The following is a 17,369-nucleotide window of genomic DNA, read 5'->3' on the forward strand; positions in this document are numbered from 1 at the left end:
TGTACATTTTTGTGTGTAATTGGAATGATACGAAGATAGCGTATTTCAACAAAATATACATATGTAGAAAACCTAAAAGATAAAGTAAAAGGAACATTTAACACGATTCGAAGCTAACCTTGAGCCTCGGCCGTTGCAACTTGGGTGTAGGCTATGTCTGAGCTACCTTGCAAAGTTTATAGATATAGCTTTGATTATCACTGCCGTGCAGCCAACTTTCAAAATTCGCTTTCAGAGTCTTGTTTTTCTCCACCTTGAGTAAGAATCTCTGTGATGTGCACCTGTTGTTGTATAAACAGCTAAGGCGTTGCGGTGTTAGGTGCAAGAAATAGTTTCCCTTCGTGGTCACAGCGATTCTACGGTGGTGAAAAAAAGCAACGATGACAATTATTCACCTAAAAATAATAAATATGTTGTTGGAGCAGCTTTGCGTACAAAAACCATGATATGATAAGTATGATTGACAGATTACACGTAAAATAATTAATCCCATTCATTTTTATCACGCTATCACAATATTGTTTGAAATGTGGCGCATAATATATTCTGTCAATGTCCATTATTAAATTGTGATTCGCTAGACTTAAATTATCAACAAAATTAGCATACTTTGAGAGCGCAATAAGCAATGCAAAATTGATGACAGTGCTAATGTCAGCTTGTCGGTGTAGCATAGTACTTGATGTTAATAAAAAGCAAAAGTTCGGGAAACACTAACGCTTTATCAGAGAGAAAATTCCGCTTGTCAAAAGGTTGGCTCCAGTGACCTACCATGTTCACGAACTGATCGTGCTTAAAGGTATCGTTCGCTAAAGCCAGCACTACATTCAGCTGTTTGTGGATTTTAGCTGGCTTTAGCCTTTATCAATTGTCTTAAGACTGAACTTCCATCAAGTAGATCAGAAAGTCCTTTAGACCATTGTGACGCATTTTTCAGAATTTTGTAATAGTTTGTTAGATCACACTGCATACTAGTCTAAAACGTCCTTTGATAGTTGTAATCACAACAACTGTTCTTCGTCGATTGTTTTTTTTTAGTGATTTATTACCCTCAATTGCATTTTATATGGTTACAGCACTGCTATCAGAGATAAAAAACATCATCGCACGACTGCATGAACTTATCACTGCCATAAAACAAACCACTGAGAAAGCGAAGTATTTATTTCTGTATTTTTGTGGCGTGCCGATGTGGCCATGTTTTCCATGAAAGCTAAAATGACGTGACGAGCGCGCGTGATAAAAATGTCTCACCATTACAGCTTGGCCGAAAACTGATGGAACGTCACCTAGGGCTCTTGCCGCTTCTTGTAACACACCAAATACCTGCAAAGCAAGGTGAACCAATGTAACTGGCCACACTTTTGATTAATAGAATAACTAAAGAATTTTCACAATGCTATTAAAGGTGATTATGTCTACTTGAGGTGGCACGTTACACATGTCATATTTTTAGGTACTTAAGCATAGCTCAAAAAAGGAATATTGTGCAACTGCATACAGAAGATTCGACTTTTTCCCACACGACGCTTGCACACCTTCACTTGGCTACGTAATGAACACAGGGGCAGTCACTGACAAATGGCGTAGTTCATAGCGTAGTTAAGTTGACACAAAAATGCCAACAGTAGTTCTTCATATTTCCCCGATTTCTGCGTTTTGTCGCTCAGATCTTTTCTTAACTTTAGAGACTTGCTTGGAGCAGCTGTGCATTATGACAAAAACTTGCAGGTGATATACTATCTCAGCATTTTTGTTAGGCCTGTAAGAATTGGTGAAAGTGATGAAGCTATAGCTCGCCTAATCGGACATAAGTTGCAAAGTTTGACAACACGTTTGTGTTTACTATTTACTGAAAAATTACGGATGTTTGGGATGAATATAAAAACCAGGAATCTTTATCACCACTCAAGGCATCATTCTATCTATTGCAGTAGGAGCGTACAGAACCTGTCTGAATTATGCTATCCATAAATGAACAGGTATATAGTATAAATATTCGGTGACTTTCTAGCAAATAAAGGCGTACTTGTTCAGCCTAACGAAGTTGGAGGTAATGGAGCGAAAGCTGAGTGAGTTCATGGCGTGTGAATATTTGCGCAATCTACGGTTCATGAAAGCACATCAATCAAAGGACGAGTGGGGATGCTAGAAATCTTAGCGTTTCGGCTATGACCTCCCAAATACCAACTCCTTCAGAGAGGTCGAGCAAGCTACATCATAATTTTCCTCGTTCGATACCGTGCACTGAAGATCATTTTATGATGGGTAACGCGCAGACTCGAAAGACACGGACTTGAAGGAATACGCATGTATGTATTTGTAACTGGTTGGGTAAACAGCGTTGCCTACAAGAACAGCTCGTGCCAATTTATCGTTTGTCCTCTTTTATTCTTGTTGACCGTGATGCCGAAATTTCGGTACGCAGCAATACGAAAGAAAAAAAAAGATTTTTCTTGGCTTTAATATATTATATATGTTTTGCTGTTCACTCGGGACACTTACCGTTCGTAACTGGCATGGTAGTTTACACAATATTATTACTATTTGCTTTTTCGGAGACTAACTTTCACCAATATTTTATAGCCTATTAACATTATACAGTTTGTACCTTGGCCGGCTATTTCAAAGCTTTCTTTACAATAGCTCTTGCCTGAAGAGCTTTTCTTTCACTCTTCTGAAAAGGTGGTTTCAATGAATGGGGTGAAATTTATTTTGGCGTCCTAATTCAAGCATGACTAAAGCTTGTATAGACAGTGTATACACTACAAATTATAACGAACCGTGAGAAAAGCACACGCACATCAACACTGATAACTGTGAATATTAGGAAAACACTTCACGATGCCTGGTGCACTTCATATCATATTTCTGTTGATAGGTGCACTGAACGACATAAAATAAAAAGAAAATCTACGTTACTGCGGATTTTTAAAACTTTGGCACTGACGTAGAGTAATCCAAAGCCTCAAGTTGACACCAATTGGAACTCGCGTCACATGTAAAAATGTCGCACCTGTGTAACTTTTTTGACGACAACCGCAATCATGAGGAGTATGAGGACCTGCAAAAGAAAATCAGTTTTACACCGTCGCCTCATTTACATTGTGCTACGAAAAAAAAAACTGATAAATATGGATGTACACACAGCATTTTCACAAAATGTGGACACGTAGGATGTCGCCTGAGTGAATTTGTTTAATAATAGATTTAATACGGAGTAAAACTACGTCATCTCAACTTACATTACTTACTTTCTGTCAAATAATCTAGAACGGTGAGCTATAGTTGAAAACTTGTATTCGTACAAATGCTGATGAAATGATGAAAACCTGCGGAAACATTAAAAATACAAATCTAAAAGAACACACGAAGTTGCAAAAGCTGTCACGTGTTCGCTACTCCGTGCTTGTATAGCCAAATCCGACTATACCACACTTAAGACAACTGAATTGTCTATTATATGGAACTAATTCTGAACACGATAGTTATTTTATGCCAATGAATGAGAAAATCTCGGAATACATTACGCAAAAATAGACGCAGCATTTGACGCACCAAACATCGAGCCACGTGAAAACGTTCCATGGCATGGACTTTCGCTCAAAAGCGCTCGGCTTTTCCCAAGGGAAGTGGACTTTCCAGCACCTATATGGAAGGCCGAGTGGTGCGATTCGCAGGTGTCCGCAGGGAGTGAGTAGCACTTGTTGTATGCCATCACACTCTCTTTCCCGTGACTCCTCTCACGATTCCTCCCAATTTCCTTCACGATTTCTGGTTGCCGCTGCCGCTGGCCTCTCTGGCGTGGTCAACGTTTGCTTCTCTGTGATTATCTTCTCCCTTTCTTAAAGGGACACAAAAAAGAAGAGCGATTTTTCCCGTATTAGTTAGTCAATTTTTCTCAATTTCGAAATCACCTCGCTTTGCCGCCAGAAGGCGCTTGATAAGCGAGAAAACACGCTAAAATAAATCGCGGTTGCCGACCTGACCTTGATTTACCACACATGAAGCCGTGGAGTTATGCATATCGACAGCGTGTACTCTACGGGCTACGCAGTTCCTACGAAATTCCCTAAAAAATGAAGTACATTGTCGTCTGAGCGGACCAGAGAACAAACTTACCAAGTTTCCAACAATTTTCCAACAAGTCGATGTCACCAAACTTCAAAAAGTAAACTTTGAAATCCATAACATGAGGCATGGGGATATCGGGGCGAAATTTGAAAATGAGATTCTTATCTTGATTTCTTTTTCTGCTAGTCGACACCTATCATTATAAAATTATGGACATAAACGGTCTCAAAGTACAATTTACCAAACATGCCAATTCACTGCTTTACTATAGTGGCTCTAAACGTGATGGTTGCCGTGAAACACAAGAGCCCGTGGTTCTATGCAAAGAAGCTAATAATAACGCTAATCAACTGAATCGAAGGTTAATAAAGGAAGTATGACATTGCCCATGGCCAAAATTGCTGCCGCTTCCTGCATTGAGGCTGTTGGCGTGTGCGCGCCGGCGGTCGTTGAAGCGACGGCCTGTCCTGCCCGATATAGGCGATTCATCAGGTTGTTGGCTTCTCGCGTACAACTTCGCGCCAGCAAGGGACGTAGTTTTTTGGGAGCAAGCGGTGTGTGAAAAAGCACGTGAAGAACCCCGTCGCTTGCCGCTGTGAAGCAATATACGAGAACCCCACAACTTGATGGAGCGCCTATAACGGGCACACAGGCCCTTGCATTAAGGATCGTCTGCGTGAACATCGCCAACAACCTGAAGGTTGTTGCATGCATGTTACATGTTCTCTTCGTGCTAGCCACCCTCCGCCACATCCTGTGGGGTGGGTGTAACAGTGCTGTGAACAATGGGAACGGGCAGGGCCAGGACGCCACGTATCCCGAAGAAGTGGGAGCATGGATACGCGCCGAAGACTCAAAGAAGGGCCATCCAGCGGCTTGAGGAGGCCCTGGCAAAACAGAGGAGAAAGGGAGCCCACGCCCCGGACAACGGTAGTGGAGGAGCCCGAGTATCCAACGCCTAGCCGGAGCACAACGTCCTCAAGATCTAGGCCCTGGGAATATAGGACTCTATTAGCCATAGTCTTCAGATAGGGAACACCCGCGCCCTGCGTGGCCGGTGACTTCCCGCACGCTGCATGCGTAAATAAATGTTGTTTCTCTCTCTCTTACTGTTTCTTTATTTTCTCACTCTTTGATGCCATTGCCCCAGCATAGGGCAGAACACCTTCCTGCATTTCCTTCCTCTTCTTTCTTTTAGGCCAGTTATGACAGATTCTAAACACATTAAATATAGCACCTACCGTGAGTATTGTCAACAACAGTAGCACCAGGACCCATAGGCTACTGCGTTCGTCGTGTTTGGATGATTCTATCACGTCCGTTGGCGGATGCTCGTATAAAGTGATGTCTTTTCCCCAAGCAAGCCTGAAAGTGAACATTGATCATGATCATTCGACGAATCTTAGAACATTACCAGGGGTTGCTGAGCCCTACGAAGAAAACTAGAAGCAGTGATAGTCTATTGCTTGCAACAACAGACGCTACCGTTAAAAATAATTAGTTCTTTATGGTCTTCCTTACCGAAAAAACTACCATGGTGGATACTGGAAAGCCCGGTGGGCTTAGTGGAAATAATAGTGGGTATAGTGGCAATTATGGTGGATATGCCAGGATATATCGGGTGGCATTGTGTACAGAAGATGGGTAGAGTGAAAACGGTGGTGGGAAGTAGCGGTTAGATAGTGGGCAATCATTGGAGGCTATGCCCATCATTGCGATAATGCTGGGAAGCAGTAAGCAGATGATGGATGGCGAATATATATAGCGTACCAAGCTGGGATCTGTGCGCTACATGTCCTGCCATCCCGATTTCCACCAAAGGTTAGGCTTACTGACCGAGCCCGTGCAAGTATTATCCGCACTTCGTATCTATCGATTGAGCCTTGAGGCGTCATAAAGCCTGAGCAGATATCGCCCTTTGGAACGAGCGAGAAACGTATATTAAACTTGACAGTAACCACCGGTAAACTGTACCTGCTCCCTAATATACTCAATTTTTTTTTCGTGTGGCTGTGAATTAAAAAAAAACACAGCGCTGGTGCCATTATCGCAGTGGAAGTCGGTACAGGGAGCAGTTGTTCGTGTTAAGTAAATGTGCAGACTTTAGTAGCAGGTGCAGATCTGTACAATAGATATGTGCAACAGATCAGTAGCAGGTACAAACAAAACTGAAGTTGTACGGTCAGTTCGTATGTTAACTGGCTATTTAACAGGTCGCGTTCGTCATGTCGAGATGGCGCAGCAGGTGATGCGTTCAGTTAATAATGCGCAGGTTGCACGTTAGAATCTGCCTAGTAGCGTCTTCTTTTTTCTTTTTAACGGGTGCTTTTTGATAATTTTTTACAAATATTTTTTATTTTTTGTGGCACCTCGTCATGGTGGTTCTGACGCCGTTTCACACTCCAGCTTTACCGGCACTCCAGCATCCACCATATGCCGCCATACACCATGTGCCATGGTGGATATTTTTCCAGTACACGCCCACTACATTAATCCACTATAATAGTGGAAGGTGGCTTTCAACATGCCCACAATTTGTTTTTTTTCGATAAAGTTTCGTCTTAGAGATGTTTAATCAAGTAATTACACATGAACTGCTTACTTTTCATTGTATCGAAGCCACCAAGATGATACCTTTTTGCTTTGACTTGCCATAACGTAAAGTCGCCCAATCATTTTAGTGTCTCTAAGAAGAGCGCATATACAACACGGGAAGAAATATGTACCTGAAACCAAGGTACAGAAGACAAGATAGGCAAGGCAACGCCACACAGCGTACTTATGACCACGTGATTACGATCACAAGATATGACACGTTAGAGTAGCCGCACCTAGTCTCAGAATTAAATCTTCGGGAATTCACAAAAACTTTTGCTTGACATCCTTGTTAGCTGAAAGGGGCAGACTCTCTTGGCGCGAGTTAGCAGAAGCGTAAATATGCTCGTTTTTATATTAGAGGTTTTCGTGTTCATGCAAGGGCCACACCTCAATTCACTCTAAGTTTAGGCTGATTTAAGCAAACTTCTTCGCAGATGTTAGCATCACAAAACTTGACTGCGTGTCACTGACAAGATCACTAGTTTAAGTACCAGAGTGTCCGCAATATAAACAGATATTCGTTCATTACTGTGCGCATGCGTGGAACCTAAGCCTATTACTAGATTTGTAACAATATTTTTAACGCTTTTATGTGTGATATACAAAAGTAAACCATGGATTAATAATATGCACCCCGAAAAATTGCCCTCCTGGTAATAAATGTTCGTTCGACTTTCACTATAAAAACAAATTCGATAACCATTTCCACGCCACAAGTGGGTATGCTTCTCAATTACGCGTACCCCTGGGTATTTTCCGAAGGGCCTGCTAAGTTTTTCATCAAAGTATAAACATGAGCTACAATAGTGTGTTTGCCAAACTTAGGCATTTATTTCAGATGATACACACAGCAAAAGTGCAAACGCTCGAGTTTAGTGTGGAGATCCCCCGTACTAAAACGTAACGAACGATGAAAAACACGTGTGGTCCCAGTCTTGTGTGTTTTTCTCATGCATTCGGTTGTTGCACAGCTCATGGTTAAATGAAAAAAAAAAACGACTCAACAAGCTCTCCCTTCTCCTAAGTCAAGACTTTAAACTTAGTAGATTGTATACACACTTACAACAAAACATTTTCGTGCTTTCTACCATGCCTACTTCTGATGAGAAGCTCTCAAAAAGTGCTACGATTTCCACAACCTTATGGTGGGTCTAGCGCTTCGCAAACGTGGGAAAACTTTGTAATACGCTTTTGTAATGAATGTGAAATCTTCAGCCAACGATGTGAAAAAGCATTTCCCTAATGAACGCACGAAAGAATACAATTCGTATATCGTACCACGCTTTCCACCATTTTCTTAAGCTCATGTGGCCCTCACGTGCAAAAAAATTATTGTTTCCTTTCACAATACTCTCGGAAAGTAAAACGTGAGGGAAAAAAATCCCCTCACCTCTCCGAAGGGAATTGAGAGGAAATTGGAAGGCATTTTTTGCGCCGTGATAGGGTACCGTTGCCGCCAGATATTCGCCTTCACTGACTTCTCAGATCGCTTTGAGAGGCTCCCAGACAGCGATTTGTCGAGAGAGAGGAGCGAGGGAACAACAGAATAGGGCGTGTGCGTTCTCAGCTTGGCGTTAGCGTTTCACAGCGGCGTCTCGAGCACACATTACCGGATGTTCTTGAGGGGCGCCCAGCCAGCGAACGGTCGAGGGTCAGGCATGAGTGGACGGGAAAGTGGGGTGCAGGGAGGCGAGAGAGCGAACAGCGAGAGGAGGAGCAGCGAAGCACTTCACCTACCGTCTCCTACACTCTCTCGCACCACATGCTCCGGTTGCTAGGGGCGAGGGTAAGTGCGCGCGCCCGCAGCTGTTGCTATGGGAGAGAAAGTGAGAGCGGAGAGACAACACCTGCTGCGCGGACATCGCCGCGGACGCTGCGGAAAACGCCGGATGCCTGACGTAGTCCGACTAAGGAATGCATTCGCATTAAAAATTTGGAGGGCGCTTGAACTTCACCTTCAAGTACAGATCGCGATAGCGCAATCAGGACTCTTACGCATTGCCTTCTGAACTGCTACTTTGGTTCGGTTCTCCATGAATGCATCAACCGTACCATGAGGAAACTGCCCGCGTAGCATTGATCGTTTCAAGGTATCATGGAATGCCTAATACAAGCACAGTTGTTAAGTGTCAGGTTAAGTTATCAATACGCCATAGTTATTCCTTGTGTGAATCAGTGATAGGCCCACTATGCTTCTACGGGGTAACACGTGAACCTAGGTGGCTGTGCGTTTTGTTTATGTTTCTGCCATTGTAGATGATTATATGTCTAGGTGCTTTGTGATGGCTGGGTCTTTGAAACGCCCGCTCTTTGCTCAATACACATCTTTTATGCCTGGCGTGATTCCAGGCTTTTGACATGCAATATATGATGCGTAAGAAAGATTCCTTCTGCTACTTCAAATTCATATAGTGTTTTTTGTCTTTCGAAGCAGTTTTAACAAGTGTTGTTGCTCTGTGGCAAAATACCTGCTTGTCATGCAGACGGCTTGGGTTTGATCGTGACTTCTAATCAGACAGTTTTAATATTTATTTTATTTGCATCATTGCTCAATATTTCGGTAGTGGACAAGATAATTTTTCGCTCACAACCACGACGTTCCCGCCGACAACGACTCAAACGCCGACGCTGGAATCTTTGCGAAACTATTTAATCTACGCTATCGCGTTAACTATATTTAGATGCCCCTTCCCTAAAGGAATAATAAGCAGCCGACCACCATGGTTGGGACAGGTGGCAGGAAATGACTCATATACACAAGAGATCAAACATACTCCTGATAAGATTGCTTCTCCTATTTACATCTGTACCATAGAATTATCACACAGAAGTAAATGAAATAGTGACTATGCGTTCACCGAATGATTATCGTACTGAATGCGCACTTCTTGGCATGAAAACCAAGTTATATTTATAACATAACAGGTGCTCTCACCAGAGTGTTATTGTGAATGCCAGCGTGCTAAGAGCTGATGCCATCATGACTAGCCAAGAGAAGATGCTGATCCAGAACCGAAGGCAAAGCATCCAGACGACTGTAATGCCTGCGGTCAACAAAACGAGTGCACGGATGCTCAGAGCAAACTGAATGCGTGATGTCTGTACGAGCACACCAAACGCATTGGGGTTATACGCATTTCTTCAAGCTTCACGACTAATTAAATGAGCCATAACTAGCCTTGAAGCCACGTGTAGTGCACCGATGGTAGTCGCATTCAAGTTCATAAATGTTCTTAGATAAGCGATCGAATTCAAGTTCATGAAATGTGTTTTTTAGACTTTGATATGAACATTTAAAGTTCAAGGTTACTTAGAAATGTGGCAGCTTGGGCTACTTGGTATGGCATGACGATAGTTATAGCACGAGAACAAAACGACAACACAGAGACAAGAAGGACTTCAGTGTCTTTCGTGTCCTTCTTGTCTCTGTGTCATCGTTTTGTTCTCACGCTATAACTATGATCATCTTCAAGGTTACGCTTTGTTTCACTGGTTTCGTCGAAAGAAATGTCGTGGCCGAATCGGAAAACCGTGCCCGAAACACATGTAGAGCACGTGCAGCAGAAATCGTACTAGTATTCACCACGCCATAATTTTCGCAAGTACTATGTTATCACAATGCGTAGTTTCCCGTTCAGTTGTTGGGTTTTTGAAAAAAATGCAGAAAATTCTTGCACAATTCCACTCGCCACAGACAGTAACCATAATACCTTACCTATTCCTATTAGCACCACGTAGCACATTCCGTCCATTTGCCAAAGTAGATCGCCAGCAAGAATCTGGAAACACACAGAAAAAACATCAGAGCATATCCACGAATGGAATGAAAGCTAGTGAGCGAAGCTCCGGGGATCACTAACACCGATACATTGCCCACTCGAATATGCAAAGACGTGAGGATAAGCGTGTACAGTATATACGAAGTTCTTTATTATTCACAATGTGTACATGCTGTTGACATGTCCATAGAGATATTGTTAGAGGGAAGATTTATTCACCGAGAGCGGGTCTTGCTAACGGCTTAAAGAGCGCACAGTCATGCAAGCCAACAAGGGAAGCTCGAGAGTCCAACCCACAATAACCACGTTGACGTCTTCCTTCTTTCGGGGGCCATTTAGCTGTGCCGGAGCGACAGTTCCATACACGTATCATCCCCCCAGCCGGTAAGGCACTCTGTCGATGCCTGTTAAATGAGCGAGACCGCGTTGTAGGGCTTGAGACAAGAAACGTGAACTTCTTCCGTTCTGGGTGCAGCAGCCGATGAGTTTGTGGTAGCGGCAATCTCGTAGGTCACAGGTGTGACCTGACGAAGGACTCGGTAGGGGCCAGCGTATCACGATAGTAGTTTCTCGCAGAGGCCGACACGTCGAGATCTGAGCCACAGGAGAACAAGAGATCCCGCAGAAAAAACGGCATCCATATGTCGACGGTCGTAAAGAGACTCCTGTGCTGTTTGCGACGACGATAACCAAGCGGAGGCTACCACGCGTGCCATGAGGGCACGGGTGATGGCTTCCTGAGCGTACGAAATCGAGGATGGGTGCTCTGATGAAAGCAGTGTGTCGAAGGGCAGTAGGGGATGACGTCCGAAGAGCAGATAAATTGGGGAGTAGCCCGCTGTTTCATGACGCGACGAGTTATAGGCGAAGGTGACGAACGGCAGAGCCGTTCATCACCTTCGATGTCCAATCAGTGTAGTCGGTAGATACGTACATGGAGAGCATGCCTGTCAATGTGTGGTTTAAGTGCTCCGTAAGGCCGTTAGTCAGAGGGTGGTAAGATGTGGTGAAGTTGTGACGGGAAGCACAAGATCAGAGTAGATCATCAACCACACGAGATAGAAAGTAGCGACCATGGTCTGAGAGCAGGTGAGATGGAGCGCCATGCCGCAGAATAATGTCGTAGAGCAGGAAGTCGGCAACGTCTGTTGCGCAGCTGGTTGGTAGCGTTCTAGTGATCGCATACCGTGTGGAATAATCTGTGGCCACTGCAATCGATTTATTTCCAGTTGTAGAAGTAGGAAAGAGACCTAGCAAGTGCAACCACACTCTATAAAACGGCTCGGCGGGAACTTCAATAGGTTGAACAAGACCGGCTGGGGGAGTAGTAGGCTTCTTTCGGCCCTGGCAGAGGTCGCAAGATGCGACGTAACGGTGAACGGAGCGGTAGAGACCCTTCCAGAATACTCGTCGTCGAACGCGGTCGTAAGTTCTGGAGACTTCTAGATGTACAGAAGTTGGAGCGTCGTGGAATTGTGACAGAATTGTTCTATACACGTATCAATAATATTATGGATATTTATATAAATGAATATTCATACGGATATCTATATGAATATCCATACGAATATCCATACGGATTTGGATGTCCACATGGATAGCCATATATCCATATGGATATCCATAGCGTGTCATGCGAACGAACAGGTGGCATGACCCTAAAGAGCTTCGTCCCTAAAAAACGGCTTGCCTGTTACATTCTCACTGTAGATAATCTTTTACTAAAAGCTGTTCAAAACTGTTGCACGGACGCTTCGCTCACCTTCGCGTCTTTTTCCCTGAGTACGAGTTGACGCATTTCAGCTGCTTGCGCCGGGCAAACGTAAGGCAGTAGTCCAACACTGCGTGTTAGAAAAAGGGTCGTGACCGCTTAGCGGCTAGTATAACCAACTGTTGGGCTGTATAGTTGGCACTACTTATTCTTATGTTTGGCACACAAAAGCACGAACACAGAAAATAGACATAAAGAAATAGCGCTTAGCGCACTAAAACACGAAGACAGAAACTAGACATGAAGACATAGCGCTACTGATCAGTAGCGCTGTGTCTTTAAATTTTTTTTTAGTCCTCGTCTTTCTAGTCTTTCAAATATTTTTTTCTGTCCTCGAAAAAAAATTTTTATTGCAATGTGCTCAACAGAAATATTGTTTACGAAATACTTCCTGAATAGTATTTCAATAGAAATAAGTCGATAACATGCTTATCGCAAATCGCTCAGCAGAAATATTATCAACGAAGTATTGAAGCAGGTCATTGAGCATTGCGGAACCAATGATGATCAATAGAGCCAACCATTCGATCACAGTCCGACAATAGAAAATCAACAGTCATTTTCATAAGAGGATAACTGAAGGTTCACCACACGTGGCTTTGACATGAATAACAATAAATGAATTTAGCACATTGCCTTGTCTTTACAGTTGTCTTTACAGTCGTACAGTACAGTCATCTTGTAATTGCCGCGTTTCTGGATAACAAGTACACAAGGTCGCACTCACCTTTCCTTTTCACACTTTTCCACGCACATCCACACGGAGTCGGATTTCTCAAGTAGCCTGTTGAAGCAACATGATAATGAAATATTGGTAGTAATCACCGGAAGTTCACATATTTGCAGATATTAATAATAATGTTTTATGTACATTTAAAAGCTGATACACCGTGAGTGAGGGCTTTCAACTAAAAGAGGAATAGCTGGTCAAGTTGGTATAGTTGCATAATGGAATGCAACAGGCGAAAAGAACCTGCGACAAAGCACAAATATGCGTACGAAGTAGTATGTAAGTGCTATCAACGACCATTTCCTGATAACATTTACAACCAGACATTCGCATCGCATGCTTTTGATATTTGGACCATTGTTGCATGTTTCTAGTTTATATGTTTCAAGTTTCTTCTTTTAATAAATTTATTTGAGGTTGTGCTTGTTTTCTCTTTTCCACGTTCCATCTGCTGTGTGTATATTCTTAGGCACTGCTTAATTACATCACCCCGTACACACTGCTGTTATTGAGAGGGCTAGAAGGCATTGCCTGGCCTTACAACCGCACCACGCCCGGCATAGCAGCCTCACGCAGGGCCTTCCCAAGCCAATTAAGGGTGATTCTCGTGCGTCTGGTGTAGGCTCCGGGTCGACATGACGAGCCCGAAAGTACAGATCAGACGCGTTTGATTGATAAAAAGTGCATTACGTGCCTTATTCGAATATTTTAACAATAGCGGAACGCCGTGGAAACTTACTGATTATGACATCTAAATGGCGTCGTCGAGTTAGGCCCATCTCTCGAGCCATTTCAAGCTTTATATGTGGCTCAACTAAGTAGAACATGGCCTGTTGAGTTTCTTTATGAGAGAAAATGCTTCACCACCACCTATCAATGAAAACGCTCACGTTTCCATCAATAAGCTATGGCTTTACCTAGCATTACTTCTTGTCCTGGGTGGTCGTTATGTCCGTATTACTAATTTCGCAAGTTTCTTCTCCTTATGTACTGTTCACAACGTGAAGACATTAAAGTTTATAACGTTGCATATAGTCAACCTTTTTTTTTTCGTAGAAACGTTGTTCATTAAGTGCCATAATTGTCAAAATATTGCATTGAGCAGTTGATTTGTGATATTATAAATAGGTTGTCTTAAATACGAAAAAGCAATTGCCGTAGGTATACATCAGGTCACTTGAATAGGATACTCGTACGAAAACATGCGGTATTATAGGCTTGTCAGCTTCAAGCGCACTCCAAAGCATGGCGAGCACTAACTTGGCAAAACACCTGGTGCCTCGCACTGCTTACGCTGCATTACGTGGCACTATGTTATCCTCAGTGTAGCACATTCCAGAGTGACGTCTCACTTGAATGGTAACAGCACACGTAGCTTAATTGCGATGCATTTTGCTAAATGCTTCACAATGTCATAATGTAGTGTGTAAATATTGCAGTTCACAAATTCTATGCTTTCTAAACAAATTTTCGCTTGTCAACTAATTGGGTAACCTTCCTTCAACAGTTGATTGTTTTCAAGGTATAATTATCATTGTTTCATGGTATCATTATCGATAAAAATGAACTAACATATGATGTAAGTGAATGGCGCATTGTAGAAGAAGAATAGGTTTTTTTTAGCACTTTTTTTGTCCTTCCGGGCTACCTCCACAATGCCGATACCACTATCACGTTCAACTGGTCTCTGAACGGCACTTTCCTTATTACATGTGTAGTTGAATTCAGGGTTGAAAGCGACTATGCATAATTAATTTTAGTGTCGTTTCATTTTTTATGTATATCGAAAAATATGTCGACAAAGCCAAAGAAATATGAATGTGTTGCTGCAAGAATAATTGAAATTTATGAGTACGGACTGAATTCCACATAACATGTAAGACGTAGCTGATGACGTAGCACGTCAAATATGTGGAACACAGGACAAGGAAAAGGACGTGTAGGATGTAATGGATTTTTTACAAAAAAAGCCGGAGATTTCAGACTAAATCCTAATAAAATATCACGGATAAATTACGTGCGAAACCCCGGACACGATGATGAGGAGCGGGATTATGGTGGATTGCACAATAATCTGGAATGTCAAGAGTTATTTGAAGCGTACCTATGTAGACGGGTGCTCTGAAGTATTGCCCTGCAGAAATATGAACTGCGCGTGACTTGAAATCAAACCACCCACTTCGAGCTTCCGTAACACCTAGCTTAACCGCTAAGCTATGGCGGTGGCTTGAATGCTGCAGGATAACTTGCATTGTTATGCATTGTTACGCATCTCAAGTCTCACGCCTTATTTTTAAAGCTTCCTGAATCTAGAGGCGGATCCGGCCACTTGTTAGGCGGGGGGGGGGGGGGGAGAAGGGGTGGTCACCTGAAGTGACATAGGAAAAAGGTGAATGCATGGTCATGACTTTTTGCTTTTACTGTCAGAAAAACCCCCTCATAGCATAAATACTCTTAATCGGTGCTCGTGGTGGTTTCACTCATTTGTCCTAATTGTTTAAAGGAGGTGAAACACAAGCCCTCAAGTGAGGGGAGGGGGGGCTGACACAGACTTTGGGGGGGGTGCAATCGCCACCACCACTTCTCTTCTGAATCCGCCACTGCCTAAACACTTCCTGTAACAAAACTAGAGTGGGAAGTTAGAGCATCCTTTACGAGGCTACAAAACAGGAAGGGAAGCAACAGGCAGTTCGGGCCATGGTTGTCTAGGCCATTCAGAAGCACCGTGCTCGTTCGATTTCGTTCAAGCATTGTCCACTCACTTTCTTTCACGCATATCCTGACCGGATAGTGGCACGCCGATGAGTTTCCGGTTCCGGTTGTCGAGGCCACAGAGGTTGCCAAAGCTGTCCGCATAATGCAGCAGGCCCACATAGTCCCGGCGAGAAGCAGCGGCTATTGCGACGCAGACCTGCCATTAAAGAAAGACGACGCACTAGCATCCATCATGATCATTTATCATATGCTGTCATAAAGTGGCTAATAAATATGGCCTCGACCAGACTCTACCTCACGCATGGACAGACTTGCACTTGCATGTTTGAGATTGCAAGCAGTGCATAATCAGTCAAAATGTGACGAGTCGTTGCGGTCTTTCGCAGTGGATGACCAGTGCGACCGTTTTGCAATGACGCAAGAGTGGGCATGACAGAGGCCAGTTTGGTATCAAAGGCAAGGTAGTGAAAGCACACATCAAGTTTCAAACTAGTGTGCAGGGTCTACCGCCATACGTCGAGGTCAACGCGGCCTCAGAATTGTACACTAGGCGACGTTGTAAAGGCCACCGACATAGCTTCAAGATAACGAGTGGGCTTCACTGCTATAGTACAAGTGAGTGAAAGCCAACTTACAAAAACCAAGCTTACATCAATCACATCGAAGTCTGCTTCACTTTTAAGCATAAAAGTGCTGCTGAGAAGTCATTTTACGGGTAGTACAAGCAACATTATAAAGAGATATAAAGGCGTTAGTAATTAAAGAAGAAAATGAACGACATCTTCATTAAGGAAACCCTGACGGGAGGCGAAGCAGCAGCGTTGCGCACGGACACGATCGCAGTTTTTCACTAGCGCCTCCTCGGTGTCGTTGGTTTACCGCGGCTGACGCTTGCATTCGGCTTCTCTGGCTCGCGCCTCATCGGTGTTGTAAGCGTGACGTCGCCATTCGCTAACGCGATCGCCTGTGCTAACCCTCGCAACGCCGGCGACGACCGGGCTAGGCCAAATCGCTTCGGTGTATGTTTCAGCTGGCGAAGGAACTTCGCTTTCCAGCGTCCTCTCCATCGCAAATAAACGAGCCGAAAGAGTGTTCACTCAATGTGCGCTCCAATGTTGCGAGTGGTGGAGAGAGTGAAGCATAAGAGAGGTGATACGTGGTGAGCGCATGGCAGGCGAGGGAGAGAGTGACGTCACCACGCACTGCGAAGGAAGGTGCGACCTACTTGACATCGCCCCAACAACTGTGGTGAGGGGAGTGCGGTGAGGCACGTTGGCACGGAGACATGGACGGACAGCGTTACACAGGTTAGTCAAATAGCTTCTTCGCATCTAAAAACAACCACCGGCCAGCGCTGAACAAGCAAGAGAGTGACAGCGAAAGCTGGACGAGCGGCCTTTCTAGAGACCGTTGTATCAGTCGGGGTAACTACTGCAAGTACAGTTGCAATGTAACCACTTGGCTTTAACTCATCTTAATTTCGCGAAGCGTTGGAAAGTACAAAGTATGCCTGTACTTAGCATTCTGCAGAGAACCGAGGTAGCCACCATGGGTTATAGAACGTTATGTTTACTTTGTTGATGCTCTGGCTGTTGAGGATAATGTATTAGGGCTGATTCCTTTGTAACGGACAGATATCATTTAAACTACACACTCGTTACGAAATTCACAATATGTGAGGTGTGCTTGTTATTTAACTTTT

At 43.6% G+C, this 17,369-nt stretch overlaps 1 protein-coding gene across 2 annotated transcripts in view; it reads right to left on the reverse strand.

Annotated features, from left to right (window-relative positions):
• LOC119163280 (choline transporter-like protein 1) overlaps nt 1-17,369 on the reverse strand; it is a 54,942-nt gene that overhangs the window by 12,079 nt on the left and 25,494 nt on the right. For both annotated transcript variants that reach the window (XM_075873752.1, XM_037415239.2), the window contains exons 3-10: nt 15,715-15,863; nt 12,950-13,006; nt 12,214-12,292; nt 10,388-10,451; nt 9,608-9,716; nt 5,316-5,439; nt 3,017-3,064; nt 1,255-1,326 (exon numbers count right to left, since the gene is read on the reverse strand). In XM_075873752.1, the coding sequence (XP_075729867.1) occupies nt 1,255-1,326; nt 3,017-3,064; nt 5,316-5,439; nt 9,608-9,716; nt 10,388-10,451; nt 12,214-12,292; nt 12,950-13,006; nt 15,715-15,863 (702 nt within the window). The remainder of the gene's footprint in view (nt 1-1,254; nt 1,327-3,016; nt 3,065-5,315; nt 5,440-9,607; nt 9,717-10,387; nt 10,452-12,213; nt 12,293-12,949; nt 13,007-15,714; nt 15,864-17,369) is intronic.

This window comes from Rhipicephalus microplus, chromosome 9, assembly GCF_043290135.1.
Source record: "Rhipicephalus microplus isolate Deutch F79 chromosome 9, USDA_Rmic, whole genome shotgun sequence".
NCBI lineage: Eukaryota > Metazoa > Arthropoda > Arachnida > Ixodida > Ixodidae > Rhipicephalus > Rhipicephalus microplus.